Source organism: Neoarius graeffei, chromosome 6, assembly GCF_027579695.1.
Source record: "Neoarius graeffei isolate fNeoGra1 chromosome 6, fNeoGra1.pri, whole genome shotgun sequence".
In the NCBI taxonomy this organism is placed as follows: domain Eukaryota; kingdom Metazoa; phylum Chordata; class Actinopteri; order Siluriformes; family Ariidae; genus Neoarius; species Neoarius graeffei.
In genome coordinates, this window is record NC_083574.1 from 106,855,717 (window position 1) to 106,873,228 (window position 17,512).

Consider the following 17,512-nt stretch of genomic DNA (forward strand, 5'->3'; position numbering starts at 1 on the left):
TTCTTCTGTGAGTTTTATTCTTTATTTCCGTGTGTGTGTGTTCAGGCTCTGTTTAACCGCCTGGTGTCTCTGACGGAGGAGGCGCGCAGGGCGTATAAGGAGATGGTGTGTGCTCTGGAGCAGGAGCAGGCTGAGGAAGCTCTGAAGAACGTTAAGAAGGTTCCACACCATATGGGCCACTCGCGCAATCCATCAGCTGCCTCAGCCATCTCTTTCTGCAGCGTCATCTCAGAACCCATCTCTGAGGTCAACGAGAAGGAGTACGGTACGTCTCACACACACACACACACACACACACACACACACACACTACAGAGGGCAATAAAAACAGAACTGAGACTAAACCTCCAATCATACACATCACTGAAATTCATTATGATGGACCACTACACTCCTTCCCGTGTGTGTGTGTGTGTGTGTGTAGAGACCAACTGGAGGACGATGGTGGAGAACTCTGATGCTCTGGAACCCCTGGAGAACGAGTTTAACAGAACGAGCATGAATAAAGATTTAGAGGGAAGCACAGATGGAGCACCGGCCACGCCCCAAACCACCTCGTCCTCCCTGCCCTGTAAGGAGGAAGGGCGCATGGAGGACGGATTGGAGCGTGCCTCTCAGCAGAGCACGGAGACGGGCTCTCTGGACGGGAGCTGCAGGGGTCCCACCACTGCGTACTCCTCAATCACCAGCGCCAGCAGCATCACGCTGGTCCCCGGGGCGCTGGGTGAGGACGAGGAAGATGACGAGGAGGACGAGGAGGATGAGGAGGATGACTACACGCCCGAACCTATCCTGGTGGAGGTGTCTCCTCTGAGCAGCATGATTGAGACGTGGGTGAGCACCACACTGGAGAACCTGCAGCTCTCCGGGAAAACACCTGGTGAGGAGGGGGAGGGGCCGGGGGAGGGGCAAGAGGAGGAAGAGGAGGAGGAAGATATCAGAGGAGTGAGTGATGAAGATGATGAACTTGGGGCTTCTGTGGAGGATAAGCAGATTGAGGAAAAACTCTGAAATGCTCTCTCTCTCTCTCTCTCTCTCTCTCTCTCTGCTATATCACTCATAACAATCTCAGGAAACTAACAGGGATGGACCACACACACTTCCTGTAGTCATGCAGCCACACACACAGAGCTCCATCCGTCCGTACTTGAACAAATTACACTCCTTATTACTTGCTGTGTGTGTGGCTGATGATTCTGGACACACACACACACACACACACACACACACACACACACACACACAGTCTGCTCACACCTTAAGGAATTCGCTAACAGCTTTTTTTTTTTTTCTTTAATTTATTCACTGATGTTCATGACAAGAATCAATGAAGGCATTTATTATTATTATTATTATTATTATTGAATTATTTCAAGCTAGACACACAAATCCTTACAGATTGTGATGTATTAAAAATGCTCAACTCTGATTGGTTGCTCAGTGGGACTCTCTCGTCTCTCACTGGTTAATATCGTCACTGTTTTGTGATGGTTGTGTAATTCGTCATTGTGCATTAATTCATGCCCGTGTGTGCGTTTTGCACTAATCCGAACAAGCGGATCGATCTGTAAATAGCGTGTAAAGGATGTTTCTAATAAACGATTCGCTTCTTATTTATCGTGTTTAAATAATGACGGAACAAAATTGAGGCTTTTTTTTTTATTATTAATTAATTAGTTTTGTCTGTGTTTTTGTTTTAAATCCTGTGTGCTTTCTTTCCTTCTCTGGACATGTGCCGATAAATCACGATAATCACGCTATAACTAATCGCTTTTTAAATGCAGGGAGCTCTTTTGAATAACAGTTAATTTAACTCGTTCTGTACATTACCTGCGATGTCGTCGTGCTGGATAAGTTTTATCAACCAATCACAAATCAGTTCCTCTGTTTATTCACTGTTGTGCTTAGCAAGTAGGTAATAATTAGTCTGTTTGTTTGCTAGCATAGTTAGTTGGGTATGTAGGTCAAATAGCTGCGGTTAACTAAAGATGTTAGCTACACGTAACCATGGCAACGATCAGCATCAATCTACGGTGTCTTATTTCAGCAATGCTCACTTACTAGGCAGCCTATCAGGTGGAATGTTTGAAGCGTCCATGCTAACAGTGTTGAGTAGCGTAGCGTATCGTGTGAGTGATAATCGGCACATGCCTGCTGTGGTGATGATTACTGATCTGTACAGGTCACCTGAGTTCAGGTGGGTGTGTCTTTCCGGTTTCAGTTAGCTGTAGGCTTGTTTTGTGTTGTTTTGTTCCTCTGTACTTCCTTTTAAAGTAAGTGTTCTAGTGGCTGTAGATCATTAAACACCTTTCAGGAAATTAAAAAAAAAAATCTACCTTCAGGTCTGAAAGTCTGAGTCCCCAACCAAGAACTGTTTATATTCTGTTCTGTAATGAATCACTCCGAGTGTCAGCCTGTTGGTGACTCCTCAGCTGATTCACAGATTGCTCCGAGTCCAACTGAATCATCTGAGGAGTGAATTTAAACTCGACTCCTGGAGTGATTCAGTTTGATTTAAAACTGAATTCTTAAGCGATTCACTGTAAATGACTCACTGCCTAAATGATTCACATGTGCACTCCTTGAGTAATTTACACGTCTAAACGCGATTCTTCTGATTCACTTACTTTCGTAAACGATTCTTTTACTGATTCATTCATGTTTAAGAGAGATTTCCAATTTTATCTGAATGCACTCACACTGGTGAACGACTCCTCGATAGATTCTAACACTGAGTAAAGACTCTTCAGGGGATCCACTCACACTGACAAATGACTCCTTGTGTGTTTTGATCGAATTCAAAACTGTCCATCAGTGCTTCATGTACATTTTTAAACAATTCCATGAGTGATTCACTTACACATTCATTTACTGACGTAGTAATGAGAGCGCTGGGGAACACACACACACTCTTCAGGCGAATTGTTTAGTGTGGAGTCGTTACAGATGGAGTAAAGACACTGAGGCAGAAACATCTGTATTATTATTGATGATGGTTCATGGTAGTGACTCAGACTTTAGGGCCAGAACCAGATGAAGGAATCATGAAGTTATTAGGCTTTTATGTGTAAATACACTGAGGTGTGTGTGTGTGTGTGTGGGGGGGGGGGGGGGGTTAACACTCCCCTCTCACCCTATCTTTACTTTTCTCCTTTTTCCTCTCACTCTGTCTAGTTTTTACATTTTCTTTTCCTCTCCTTCGAGATAGTGTGCTCTCTCTCTCTCTCCCCCCCCCCCCCGTACTGTATCTGATGTAATTCCTGTAGGATGTTCTTGTCTTCACTCGCTTGTTTGTTGTCTTTCAGCTTTATTTGGTTCTCTCTCTCACACACCTCAAACTATTTATAATGTGTGTACTCATGCCATTTGCACTATGTAAATATCACAGATTGTGGTGTTCATGTGACACGGTGATATGAAGGATTTCTGTCGTGATGCTTGTCGTTCTGCAGGAGCCTCTCACTCTCTCTCACTCACTCACTCTTTAATGTGCTCTTTATGAAATCTGACCAATTAACACCATTAAATTCTTGTAATGAAAACTAGCTGTTGTGGAGCCTCCACTTGTTTATCACACACGTTGTGTTTGTGTTTATTATGGATGTTCAAATAATGATTCAAAACTGTCACATTAATAAAGTCAAGGTCACATGACTGCACTAAATGATGCCTCAGGTCACTGAAGAGTTCAGACCAGTGTTTCTCTGCTGGTGGGTTGCGACTCAGAAGTGGTTTGTGGCCCTTTATGATTGGGTCACGAACTGTTGGGATGTAAAGGATAAAGTGTAACTATTGAAAAATATGACCAAGTAAATTTTAAATAGTTTAAAATGTTTCATTGACGGACCACCAGGGGGTGCTGTGTAATTTAAAAAAGCCTACAATTTTGAACACGTCACGAACATTATAACCACAAGGGGCGCTGTTGTAACACAAACTCCACCCACCTGAATACCATCAAATCATTCACACCTCATGAGCTAATGGGCTCCATGGGGGAAGAGGAAAAAAAAAGGAATCTACATTTTCTGAAGAAAATCTTTAAAAAAAAAAAAAAGGATTAAAGATATTACTATCATTCATCCATCTGTCCATTATCTGTAGAACCCTGTTCTACAGGGTTGCAGGTGGGCTGGATCCTATCCCAGCTGACTATGGGTGAGAGGCGGCGTTCACCTTGGACAAGCCACCAGGTCATTGCAGGAGACACACAGAAACACACAACCATTCACACCTACGCTCAATTTAGAGTCACCAGTTAACCTAACCTGCATGTCTTTGGACTGTGGGGGAAACCGGAGCACCCGGAGGAAACCCACGCGGACACGGGGAGAACATGCAAACTCCACACAGAAAGGCCCTCGCCGGCCACGGGGCTCGAACCCGGACCTTCTTGCTGTGAGGTGACAGCGCTAACCACTACACCACCGTGCCCTTTATTTTATATATATATATATATAAAAACTCTGAAATTAAGGAACATGGAGTAAAATTGGACTTAATAACAGGTTCATAAATGAAAGGAATTAAAAATGAGGTAGGGAAGAATAAAAAACAAGCGAGAAGAGATAAGTAAAAGAAAAGCATAAAAGGAAAAATGTCAAGTAAAACAAGTAAAGAAATGAGAAAAAGATAAGCATGGTGGGAGGAAAAAAGAAAAGTGTTCAGTCTATCATCAAGAGCAATTGGGTGTGCTCTTGGGGTGGGAGGAGCATACTCTCTCTTCCCTGTCAATCACAATGACATGAGCAAATCATCTGCCTCTGTGAGCTCATGTATGTGGAAGAGGGTGGATAGTGCTTTGCTGTGACCCAGCAGTTTGAAACGTTGTGGCTGGTTGTTTCCACGTGTCTCCTTCACCCTCCCCAGATAAATGCTGTGTGCTAGCGGAGATCTAGCTGGTGGATGGGAATTGGCTCAGACTAAATTGGGGGGGAAAGTCCCAAAAAAGAACAGGAGAGAGATACATTGTGTGATTATAATAAATGTGTTACAAGAAATTCCAAATTCGTCGGCTCATCAACTGTCAGTTGGAATTTAAATTCTCAGATGTTCCATCAGCACATTCAGCAGAGTCGTCCTTCCAGCCCTAGAGCTGATCCTCCCATCTGTAGCCATGTTCCCTTCTGACAGTGAACTGATGTTAGAATCACAATGTTCAAGTCTGGCTTCAGCAGCATCCAGAAATGAGTCTGACTTCTGCCAGGTCTACACAGACTGTGACCCACCCTCAGTCTGGTGATGCCTCGGATTAGACTGGAGAATGATGATGATGATGATGTGCAACTCTTCCACACCATGTTAGTCACAAAGTATGTCATTGTGCCACAGTTTAAAAATTATATTGAAAGCATTAATAAAGGTTTTAGACCACCTGCTCTTCTGCATAGTTTAACTAATATGGCAGATTGCAGACTGGTTGGTTTGGGCCACATGCCACTGAGACTGGCATCATGTCACTGGTGGGTTCAAGAGATGAAGCACTACATCCAGATGCATGTTACCCAAGCAGATGCACTGATGACATTATTAACCATTTAACTGGCCACTCTAAACTGAAGCTGGAATCTCTCTGTGATAAAGCTAATCAGAACCTCACTCCTGGCAGTGCAACATCTCAGTTATGCAGGGTGACTCTTTGTCATACCCTACATACCAGGGTCCTTAATTGAGCCTGCAGCCAAAAAAAAATCTGGAGAGGTGCACAAAAGCCTCACAAACAACAAACTTGCACAGTTGGCCATGTAACACCCTCAAATCACCACATTCTGGACTGTCTGCTCAGCCTTTGTTCTGTTAGCCTTATGCAAGCCTTAAATAGACAGACTCACACACTCATGTCACCGCAGATGCCCAGAGTGTCCCTCATTCACCATGTGGGTCAAACACCTCCAGAGTCCCATGGAGCTGGTGTACAGGGGCTGCCATTTGGACACTGTACAACCCAAAACATTGGTCATTGAGCAGTGGTTACATCAGAGGTATAAACCTCAGTCTCACTGTTGGCCTCCAACCTCTACAGCAGGGCTATTCAATTAGTTTTCCTTCTGGGCCACATTTTGAATCCAAGAGCTTGAGCTGGGCCACAAGTTCTCCGAGGTGTCGCTAGTTCTGCTCTTCCACACATACCACTCTTCCGCTTTTCCGCGCACTTGATAGAGTATGCATAGGCTATTTGTTGTTTCCATTTGAACATACTGAGTTAACAGTAGCTGGGAAATAACAAACGTGCAAAATAATTATTACAATATTATCTATTTATTTTTATCAGGTAATGAAAATGCATGTACTAAGTTTTGGAGACTCGTGGTATTGGCCTATACGGAATTAGTGACGCATCACGTCAGCCGCGTCCGGGCCGCATCTGGGTCGCGTGTGGGCCGCATGTGGCCCGCGGGCCGCCATTTGAATAGGCCTGCTCTACAGAGCTCAGGGCCAAGCAAAGACCCATTCAAGTTAGTCAGTCTGTTTCAAGATGTGAATCAACAGAATTAACTCTGTGGTTCAGGATAAGGAGTTCTACTTAGTGTTCATTCTTGTTGAGAAGAAAGAAGCTAATTTCCACCTTACAAGGAATTAACTGGTTCCTCAAAGCTATCCCATTTTATACACTATATGACCAAAAGTAGGTTGGAAGTCCACAGTTGTGTAGAACATCTCTGTTTGCTGTAATGTTACAGTTTACCTTCACTGGAACTAACAGTCCAAACCTGTTCCAGCATGACGATGCTCCTGTACACAAAGCAAGCTCCATGAAGACATGGTGTGTTAAGGTAGTGCTCTTGTAGCTGAATGAACACAAATCCTCATAACCATGCCCCAAAATCTAGTGGAAAGCTTTCCCAGAAGAGTGGAGCCTATTATAGGAGCAAAGGGGAATAAATCTGGAATGAGACGTTCAACTCCTGTTGTTCAATAGACTGGAAGATGGTGCTGGGGGCAGACAATCATGTGGTGGCCTCTCTCCTGTGCTTACTTCAAAGTCGAACTTGTGTTTTTCATATTTGCATTGTTTGGACAGTCTGAGCAAATCAGCTTGCTTCATTGTAGCATTGTCTAACGTCTTTTGCCTTACACTATACCTAATGTGCACAATTTGCACATTGTTTTCTGAACATTGTACTTTGTTGTATGTTGCTAAATGTTTGCACCGTGCTCCATGGAGAGATGCTGTTTCACCTCACTATGTACCTGTACACAGTTGCTGATGACAATAAAGAAACCTTGAACCTTTAACATGCACATTTGGGTGTGATTGTCAGGGGTGCACATACATTTGGCCATATAGTGTACACTAGGTTTATCAGATGTTACTTAGCCACAAGAATGGTTCATGTTGTGGACCTGAGCATTGCATATTGCAACATTCTCATTACTTTTGAGGTTTGCCTTATGAGAAAAGGCATTCCAATTCAAAGCCCTGACCTTCAGTGTCTTTTTAGCACCACAAGGGTTCTTAAGATGCATGCAGGTGGTTTGATAACCTACTTAAATCAAAAGGTGCAGGCTATCTGCTGGTACCTCATATAGTGAAGGCTATATCAGGGGCAGAGCCTTTTCTTACAAAGTCCCTCAGTTATGGAACGGCCTTCCAAGTACAACCCCGATTCCAAAAAATTTGGGACAAAGTACAAATTGTAAATAAAAATGGAATGCAATAATTTACAAATCTCAAAAACTGATATTGTATTCACAATAGAACATAGACAACATATCAAATGTCGAAAGTGAGACATTTTGAAATTTCATGACAGCAACACATCTCAAAAAAGTTGGGACAGGGGCAATAAGAGGCTGGAAAAGTTAAAGGTACAAAAAAGGAACAGCTGGAGGACCAAATTGCAACTCATTAGATCAATTGGCAATAGGTCATTAACATGACTGGGTATAAAAAGAGCATCTTGGAGTGGCAGCAGCTCTCAGAAGTAAAGATGGGAAGAGGATCACCAATCCCCCTAATTCTGCGCCAACAAATAGTGACTACGTTTACATGCACGTCCAAATCGAGCTGCTGTTGGTAATCGAGCAAAGGGTCCCAGCAGGGGTGCCAGAGAAATCCAATCCTACATGCACAAGTGAAATCGGGCTATTGTGCAAGGTGCATTGTGCACCCGAGCCACACGTGGCGCTACACGCCCCATCGTGTTGGTACACTTCCGGTTGTCGTCATGAAGAAGAGCTATAGTGTTGCCAGATACTGCTGACGTTTTCCAGCCCAAAACATGTTCAAATCCGATATATATTTTTTGCTTACAATTTAACTTATGTCTTAATAAACACACAAAAAGTTCAATTGTTTTGTTTTTATTGACATTCTTCAGATGTTGGACATATATATATATATATACACACACACACAAATACAATGACTTATGTACACAATTCACAGCTATGCAACAGCTGTACAGATGTATTTGGTGATACAGTAAGTGAGCTAAATTTTAACAGTGCAAACAATGCCACAAAAAGAAAAGATTCATGCCGTTGTCATGATTCGTTGTCATGCCAACCGAGGCTGTTGTGTTTCCCGCTTGTGGTCTCGTCACTTCCGGAAGTAGCTCGACAACTAGCTCGATAGGGTATACATGCACAAAGTAGCTCGGCAGAAATCGCATAAACTAGGTCGTGTAGCTCGATTCCGAGAAATCAAGTTCGGTTCAATTTCAGCCGAATTAAGGTGTATACATGGCATTTTGAACTTTGATTTCAGTCGAGCAATGGCAGAAATTCGATTCTCTCTATGTGCATGTAAACGTAGTGAGTGGAGCAATATCAGAAAGGAGTTCGACAGTGTAAAATTGCAAAGAGTTTGAACATATCATCATCTACGGTGCATAATGACAATGATGCCATCTCCACTGCCCTCCACTCAGCCCTCACCCACCTGGAGACAAAAGACTTGTATGTCAGAATGCTGTTCATAGACTTTAGCTCAGCATTCAACACAATCATTCCTCAGCAGCTCATTCACAAACTGGACCAGCTGGGACTCAACACCTCCCTGTGCAACTGGCTGCTGGACTTCCTGACGGGGAGACCACAGACTGTACGGGTCGGCAATAACTCCTCCAGCACCATCACATTGAACACAGGGGCCCCCCAAGGATGTGTGCTGAGCCCCCTCCTCTTCACTCTGCTGACCCACGACTGCACACCAACATCCAGCTCTAATCTCTTCATTAAGTTTGCGGATGACACGACTGTGGTGGGTCTCATCAACAATGGCGATGAGACAATCTACAGGAGTGAGGTGAGCCGCTTGGCCATGTGGTGCAAGGACAACAATCTCCGCCTGAACGTGGAGAAGACGAAGGAGATTGTTGTGGACTTCAGGAGAGAGCACACCCAGCATGCTCCACTATCTATCAACGGTGTTGCAGTGGAGAGGGTGAGCAGCACCAAGTTTCTGGGTGTGCACATCTCTGAAGACCTGTCCTGGAGCAACAACACCGCATCACTGGCCAAAAAAGCCCAACAGCGTCTGTACTTCCTCCGCAAACTGAGGAGAGCAAGAGCCCCGGCCCCCATCATGCACACTTTCTACAGAGGCACCATCGAGAACATCCTGACCAGCTGCATCACCGTGTGGTACGGCGCCTGCACTGTGTCCTGCTGCAAGACTCTGCAGCGCATCGTGAGAGCAGCTGAGAGGATCATTGGTGTTTCTCTCCCTTCTCTAATGGATATTTATAACTCCCGCCTCACCCGCAAAGCCATCAGGATTGCAGGTGACCCCACCCACCCATCTCACAACCTCTTCAGCCTGCTGCCGTCGGGGAGGAGACTGCGGAGTCTCCGGGCCAAAACCAGCAGGCTCAAGAACAGTTTCTTTCACCAGGCGGTCAGGAGGCTCAACTCCCTCCCTGTTCTGCCCCTCCTCCCCCCTCTGCCCCCTGCCACAGATTCTGCTCGCACACCCCCCTGCCCCCCCTTCAGCATCTGACATGTTATCCTCACAGTCCCCCCCCCCCCCCCAACACACACACACACACACACACACACACCTCATCGTTCATTAACACACTGAACTCAGGGACCGCACATCTCACTTTACCTCGCTCATTTGCACTATTCCGCACTACCTCACCTTAACAGCTGCTAGTTTGTTTATACTGCTTATTTCATGTTGACCTGCTATACCTCAAGTGCCCTTGACTGTTTGGTTATTTGAACCAATTTATGTGTGTGTGTGTGTGTGTGTGTGTGTGTGTGTGTGTGTGTGTGTGTATATATATGAGTGTTTAGTCTATGTCTTGTTCCTGTCTAGAGTGTTTATACTGTTTATATTGTTTGTTTTTTTCAATTATTCTATTTTTATTTATTGCATTGCCTGTTTGCACCGTGGTTCAGAGAGGACTGATATTTCATCTGTGCTGTATGTCGAGCATGTATAGCATATTTGACAGTAAAGTTGACTTGACTTGACTTGACTTGATAATATCATCAAAAGATTCAGAGAATCTGGAAGAATCTCTGTGCGTAAGGGTCAAGGCCGGAAAACCATACTGGGTGCCCGTGATCTTCGGTCCCTTAGACGGCACTGCATCACATACAGGCATGCTTCTGTATTGGAAATCACAAAATGGGCTCAGGAATATTTCCAGAGAACATTATCTGTGAACACAATTCACCGTGCCATCCGCCGCTGCCAGCTAAAACTCTATAGTTCAAAGAAGAAGCCGTATCTAAACATGATCCAGAAGCGCAGACATCTTCTCTGGGCCAAGGCTCATTTAAAATGGACTGTGGCAAAGTGGAAAACTGTTCTGTGGTCAGACAAATCAAAATTTGAAGTTCTTTATGGAAATCAGGGACGCCGTGTCATTCGGACTAAAGAGGAGAAGGACGACCCAAGTTGTTATCATCGCTCAGTTCAGAAGCCTGCATCTCTGATGGTATGGGGTTGCATTAGTGCGTGTGGCATGGGCAGCTTACACATCTGGAAAGACACCATCAATGCTGAAAGGCATATCCAGGTTCTAGAGCAACATATGCTCCTATCCAGACGACGTCTCTTTCAGGGAAGACCTTGCATTTTCCAACATGACAATGCCAAACCACATACTGCATCAATTACAGCATCATGGCTGCATAGAAGAAGGGTCCGGGTATTGAACTGGCCAGCCTGCAGTCCAGATCTTTCACCCATAGAAAACATTTGGCGCATCATAAAACGGAAGATACGACAAAAAAGACCTAAGACAGTTGAGCAACTAGAATCCTACATGAGACAAGAATGGGTTAACATTCCTATCCCTAAACTTGAGCAACTTGTCTCCTCAGTCCCCAGACGTTTACAGACTGTTGTAAAGAGAAAAGGGGATGTCTCACAGTGGGAAACATGGCCTTCATCTCATCTCATCTCATTATCTCTAGCCGCTTTATCCTTCTACAGGGTCGCAGGCAAGCTGGAGCCTATCCCAGCTGACTACGGGCGAAAGGCGGGGTACACCCTGGACAAGTCGCCAGGTCATCACAGGGCTGACACATAGACACAGACAACCATTCACACTCACATTCACACCTACGCTCAATTTAGAGTCACCAGTTAACCTAACCTGCATGTCTTTGGACTGTGGGGGAAACCGGAGCACCCGGAGGAAACCCACGCGGACACGGGGAGAACATGCAAACTCCACACAGAAAGGCCCTCGCCGGCCACGGGGCTCGAACCCAGGACCTTCTTGCTGTGAGGCGACAGCGCTAACCACTACACCACCGTGCCGGAAACATAGCCTTGTCCCAACTTTTTTGAGATGTGTTGTTGTCATGAAATTTAAAATCACCTAATTTTTCTCTTTAAATGACACATTTTCTCAGTTTAAACATTTGATATGTCATCTATGTTCTATTCTGAATAAAATATGGAATTTTGAAACTTCCACATCATTGCATTCCGTTTTTATTTACAATTTGTACTTTGTCCCAACTTTTTTGTAATCGGGGTTGTAGTGTTCGGGAATTAGACACAGTCTCAGTGTTTAAGTCTCGGCTGAAAACATATCTGTTTAGTCAAGCCTTGTGTTAATGGTGTTTATGAGGTAAAGGTGTAGATCTGGAGGATCCTCAGACAGAGTGTTTTGCTCATTGTGTGGCTGTAAGTGGGAGGGTCCACTGGGTCATGTTTGTCAAAGATGGTAAGCGCAAGTGAATGAGAGGGTGGTTCACTTACCTGGTTGATTCATGGTGTAGCCAGTAAGATCTTCCATGCAAAACCGAAACGGGTAGTTGTTATCCAATGAGGTGCGCTTAGAGATTTTAAATGGGAACGCGCTTAGCTGTCCAACATGGCGTCTCGTTGAGAGAGCAAAGCACCACCAGTGAGTAACTCCTCTCCTTCACTCTGCTGCCATTTTTACTGTGTTTTGAATTGTCACTATTTTGTGAATGGCTGATAAACTGTTTCTTGGTTGCGCTGTAGATATTGCTGTGTTTAAATGATCGGTGTTGTCGGTGTTGTAATGTTTATGGTTAACTTCGCAAATGTTCTGAATTGTAGTGATCAGACCTTCGGGTTGCGGTGGCTGTTGGGTAATGTAGTTGGTTTCTGGTTTTGCGTCTTGTCTGTGAAGTGGATGAGTAATGTAGCTGGTTAATGAAATTGATTTATGGGTTGTTGCAGTTGCTACTTATACTTCAGGTAATGTTGCTCCCCTGGAATGATAAAAACTGCTCTGTTGATATGGGTAACTATTTATTGTGACATTTCATGAGAAGTAATGCTATTGCTAATATATTGGTTTATTTTAAAATAACTGATTTTTTGCTGTGAAGTATTTGTTGTGGATACCAAACAATGAGGTGGCTATTATGCGATAATATTTGTATGTGCATTGATGCCAGCTTTGCTTTCTGTCTTGTAGTTATAGTGTTTTTCGCTTAATGCTTTTGAAGTCACTGTGCTATGTGGTGATGCAATGCAATGTTTGGTTTTCTATTGATGTAAAATACACATGAATATTTATATTGGTATTTGTAAATGAATTTTAACAATTTTTCTCTGGATTTATCTATCAAAATGGCAGTTTATATTGCAATCTTTTATGTGTTTTATAGGTTTATAACCTATATGTGGATACCTGTTGTGGAAACAAATAAATTAAAGGAAATAAAACCCACATGAGTTGTAACTTAAGCTCCTTGCTCTCTTGACGCCCCTTTCGGTGGGGAGAAAAGCAAACGTAACCGAACAGTTATAAACTGAGGTGAAAACCACCAAGCCATCGTGGTAATAAAGAAGAGGAAAAGGAAAATCACCTTTTGAAATCCTCCTCTTTTACTTCCAAAAATGGAATCAGCTGACATCACTGCCCTGAAAGGAAAGCGGACCACGGCACAGGCCACATTCACCAGGAGAGCCAACAAACTATCCCTTACTGTGGACATCCTGGAAAAAGGAGCACTCATGGAGGAAATGCGTGTACTTAGCGCTGACTTCAACAGGGCATATGATGCTGCCTCAACATTGTTGGAGGCCTTAGTAGAGGTCGAAGGTGGCGAAAGTGAGGCAGCTAAGACCAATGAAAAAATTGGGCAGATTGTTACTGTGTACCGTGACTCACTCCAGTTGGCCAGGGATACCCTGTGGATCAAGTTTGCCAGCCCTGAAATTCACCTGCATCTTGAAGGCATAGAGGAGAAATGTAAGGAGGTGGAAGTCACCGGTGTCGATGACATGCTGGAGCTTGAGTTTGAATCCCATCGTGAAAGCCTCTTAGAAGCTATCCATGAATTCGAGCAGAAGGTGTTAGCCTGGGAACGGATTGTCTCTGACAAGGTCACCCCCCATAAGCAACTCCTCTACAAATTCAGGAGCAGAGTACGGGACTGGGAGCTGAGCTGGAAGAAAGCGAGCCGTACACTTAAACCTAAACCAGAGCCCAACTCCAGACCCCAGTCATCTAACATGTCTGCCATCTCAAAGCCACAAATCAGTCTCGAAAGGACACGGCTGCCCGTATTTTCGGGCAATATGACTGATTACTATCGTTGGAAGGCTGAGTGGACAGAATTAGAGACTCTTGGTAACCCTTTGAGGACTGCCGGGGTCACTCGTTTTCATCTACTAGCCAGCCTTACTGAAAAGGTGAAGAGAGACCTGGTTCTTTCCAGTTGTGCGACAATGGAGGAAATGTTCAAGCGACTGGATAATCGCTTTGGCAATAAAGCTAAGATTGTTTTAAAAATTGCAGAGGAGGTTGAGGACCTACCCGCTGTAAAGGGAAATAACCCCCGGAAGGCGATTGAACTCATCCAGGCAGTGGAGCGAGCCCTGAGCAATCTGGCCATCCTGGGAGAAGAGGACATTGTAAAGAACCGCCTCGTTGCCCAAACACTGGAAAGAAAGTTGCCCAGCTCACTAAAAGAAAAGTGGATTGAGTACAAGGCAGAGCCACTAAATGAATTCAGCCCACAAAACCATTTTGACTGCCTCCTATTGTTCCTCCAGAAACAAGAGGCAATGTTGGAGGAATTGGACCAGCTGGAGGAAGGTCTTGGTGGAGGGAATCCCTCGGCAAAGACACCGGTGGACAAAGCAGCCAAAAAGGCATTTTCCAAGGCCACCTCTGGCCAAAGGGGGTCTTCATCAAAGCCACTGGCAGATGCGTGCACGGCCTGCTCTGAGACAAAACACACTGGTAGGCTTTTTGCATGCTCTATTTTTAGAGGGATGGATCTCCAGGCAAAGAAGACCCATCTCAATGCATACAGACTATGCTTTCAATGCCTTGGTTCTCATGCGCAGAGTGCTTGTAACAACAAGAAGTTTGTTTGCACTAAAGCAGACTGCCGATCTGATGAGCTCCATCATTACTTACTCTGTCCCAAAGCTATGCTGATGGAAAACACCAAGAAGGGGGCCAATAGTAAAGGTTTAGGTCTCACCAGTCGTCAGGAAGAGCTTCTGGCTAAAGTTGCCCCAGAATTGAGGGAGGAGTTCCGGAAAGCGTTCTCAAATAAAACCTCTGCCATAACTTGCTCTGCCGGAAAATTGCCACAAGAGTATCCGGTAGTGCTGATGCTCCTCGAAGTTACAACCAACTCTGGCCAGCTCATCGGCACTCTAATAGACCTCGCCTCTGATACAAACTATATCACTCACTGTGCTGCTCAGCAGCTCAGACTGAATGGTGAGAGCATTCAGCTAATAGTGCATGGCGTCAGAGGAATGACCAAGACGGTCGGAACCAAGAGGTATAGCCCCCGTCTAAGAGTGAGGACGGCAAAGGGTACAGTGGCAGAGCATAAGTTGATCTGCTACGGACTGGATAGCATTGCTGAGGTTTGCCACCCAGTCATACCAAAGCAATTGCAGAAGATATTCCCTGATGTTTCTTTAGCAGAGTTGGCCCGTCCTAATACGATTGACCTTCTCATAAGCCACCGAGAAGGTCGCCTGGTGCCCCAACCATCAAAGAGGGAGGGCGATCTCGTCCTCTGGGATGGACCACTAGGTAAAACAATTGGTGGTACCCACCCTGACCTCTTTGAGTCAGTCGACTTAACGCTGCACCAGTCTGAAACTCATTTTGCTCGCACCATGAGAACCTCTACAAAGCTCTACAGAGAGGTCATTGTTAGCACAGAAGGCCTGGATGAAGATGTGGCACAGGCAGTAACACTCAGTAACATCACAGCCACCAAAGAGGTTCTTGAATGGTTCAAATGGGACAGTATTGGGGCAGCGTGTGAGCCGAAATGCGGGGGCTGCAAGTGCGGCAAGTGTTCCCTGGGCGGCCAGGAGATGACCCTCGGAGAAGAGAGAGACTTAGAAAAAATAAAAGGCTGTCTCTCATATGTCCTGGCAGACAAGCACAGTGATAGTCCACACTGGGACGCCGCATACCCTTGGAAGGCCAACCCAGCAATTTTGCCAAATAATCGCCAAGCAGTGGAAGCAACCTTCCAGAATATGGAAGCGTGACTGGCAAAAGAACCTTTGTGGAAAGCAGCATACGGAGAGCAGATTCATGACATGGTGTCAAGAGGAGTAGCTGTCAAGTTCACCAGGCAGCAGATAAAAGACTGGAATGGGCCAGTATGGTATATTAGTCACCTGGTTGCCCCCAATCCTCGCTCCAGCTCCACGCCAGTGAGAATAGTCTGGAATAGTAGCCAGGAATTTAGAGGTATGAGCTTGAACAACTTGCTCTACAAAGGCCCCGATGTTCTCAACTCTATCCGGGGGGTCCTCCTGAGATTCAGAAGTAGGTTGTATGCCGCCCTTGGTGATGTAAAGAAAATGTACAACTCTGTATGGCTTAAGGATGAGGAAGTTCATCTCCACCGATTCCTCTGGAGGGATGACCCCAAAGAAGAGATCGGCGAGTATGCTGTTGTGAGGGTTAATATTGGTGACAAGCCTGCTGGTTGCATTGCTCAGGTGGCCATGAGGGAAACTGCTAATCTGCCCCAGTTCGCAGCCATGCTCGCAGAGCGTCGCATTTTAACAGAGGACTGCTATGTCGACGACATATTGACGTCCCATGATGACCTCCAAGCTCTGATTAGGACGACTAAAGGAGTCGAAAAAATCTTACAAGCAGGAGGTTTCTTACTCAAACCTTGGGTCCTGACTGGTCAAAGTGGGAGGAGTGAGGATCCTAACAGCCCCTGTGATTGCAGGTCAACAGAACCCAAAACCCTGATCCTCCCGAATCAGATGCGGGATGAGGAAAATAAGGCTCTTGGACTAGGGTACGAGCCAGAAACTGACAAACTCCACTTGCTTACATCGGTGAACTTCTCAAAACGGCGAGGGAAGATGAGAACTGGGCTGGATCTACAAGAAAAAGAAGTTAGAGCAAGCACCCCAGACCCTCTCACCCGACGAATGCTGCTGAGTCAGATCGCAGGGTTTTATGATCCCATTGGCCTGGCCTCACCCGTTAAGCAAAGAGGAGTGATGCTTGTAAGGGAGTCCTTTCAGGAGGCAGGAAAAGATCGTCCAGCTAAAGGTACCTGGGATGAGCCTCTCTCTCAGCACCTCCGGGAAGCTGCAATAACACTATTTGAGCAGTGTGTAAGACTTGGCCAGGTGAGATTCGACAGATGCCTTACACCCCATGGAGCCCTGGGCCGGCCCATGGGAATCACATTCTCCGATGGCAGTGAAGCTTCCTATGGAGCTGTTCTCTATCTTCGCTGGGAGACGGCGCAAGGCAAAGTTGTTGTAAAGTTTGTTGAATCAAAAGCTAAACTCACCCCATTAGACCAAAAAGGTGACGTTATTAAAGCGGAACTATGCGGTGCTGTATTTGCAACGCGCTTGAAAACCTACTTTGAAAAGCACTGTCACATCAAGGTCGATAGGTGGATCCATTTTGTCGATAGCCAGACAATTTTAGGGGCCATCCAGAAGGATAGCTATGGCTATCAGACATTCTTTGCAAATCGGATAGGAGAAATCCAAAAGGCGGGGCCTGTCGACACCTGGAGATGGATCGAAGGAAAAGAAAACATTGCTGACCTTATTACAAGGGGGTCGACCTTGCGGAAGGATCAGTCTGGC

General features: G+C 45.2%; 1 protein-coding gene across 4 annotated transcripts in view; it reads left to right on the forward strand.

The window, feature by feature from the left end:
* The window catches only part of secisbp2l (SECIS binding protein 2-like), a 33,114-nt gene extending 29,569 nt beyond the window's left edge, over positions 1 to 3,545 (forward strand). For all 4 annotated transcript variants that reach the window (XM_060924307.1, XM_060924304.1, XM_060924305.1 and 1 more), the window contains exons 17-18: positions 46 to 265; positions 425 to 3,545. In XM_060924307.1, the coding sequence (XP_060780290.1) occupies positions 46 to 265; positions 425 to 1,011 (807 nt within the window). In that variant the 3' untranslated portion in view covers positions 1,012 to 3,545. The remainder of the gene's footprint in view (positions 1 to 45; positions 266 to 424) is intronic.
* The last annotated feature ends 13,967 nt before the right edge of the window (positions 3,546 to 17,512 follow it).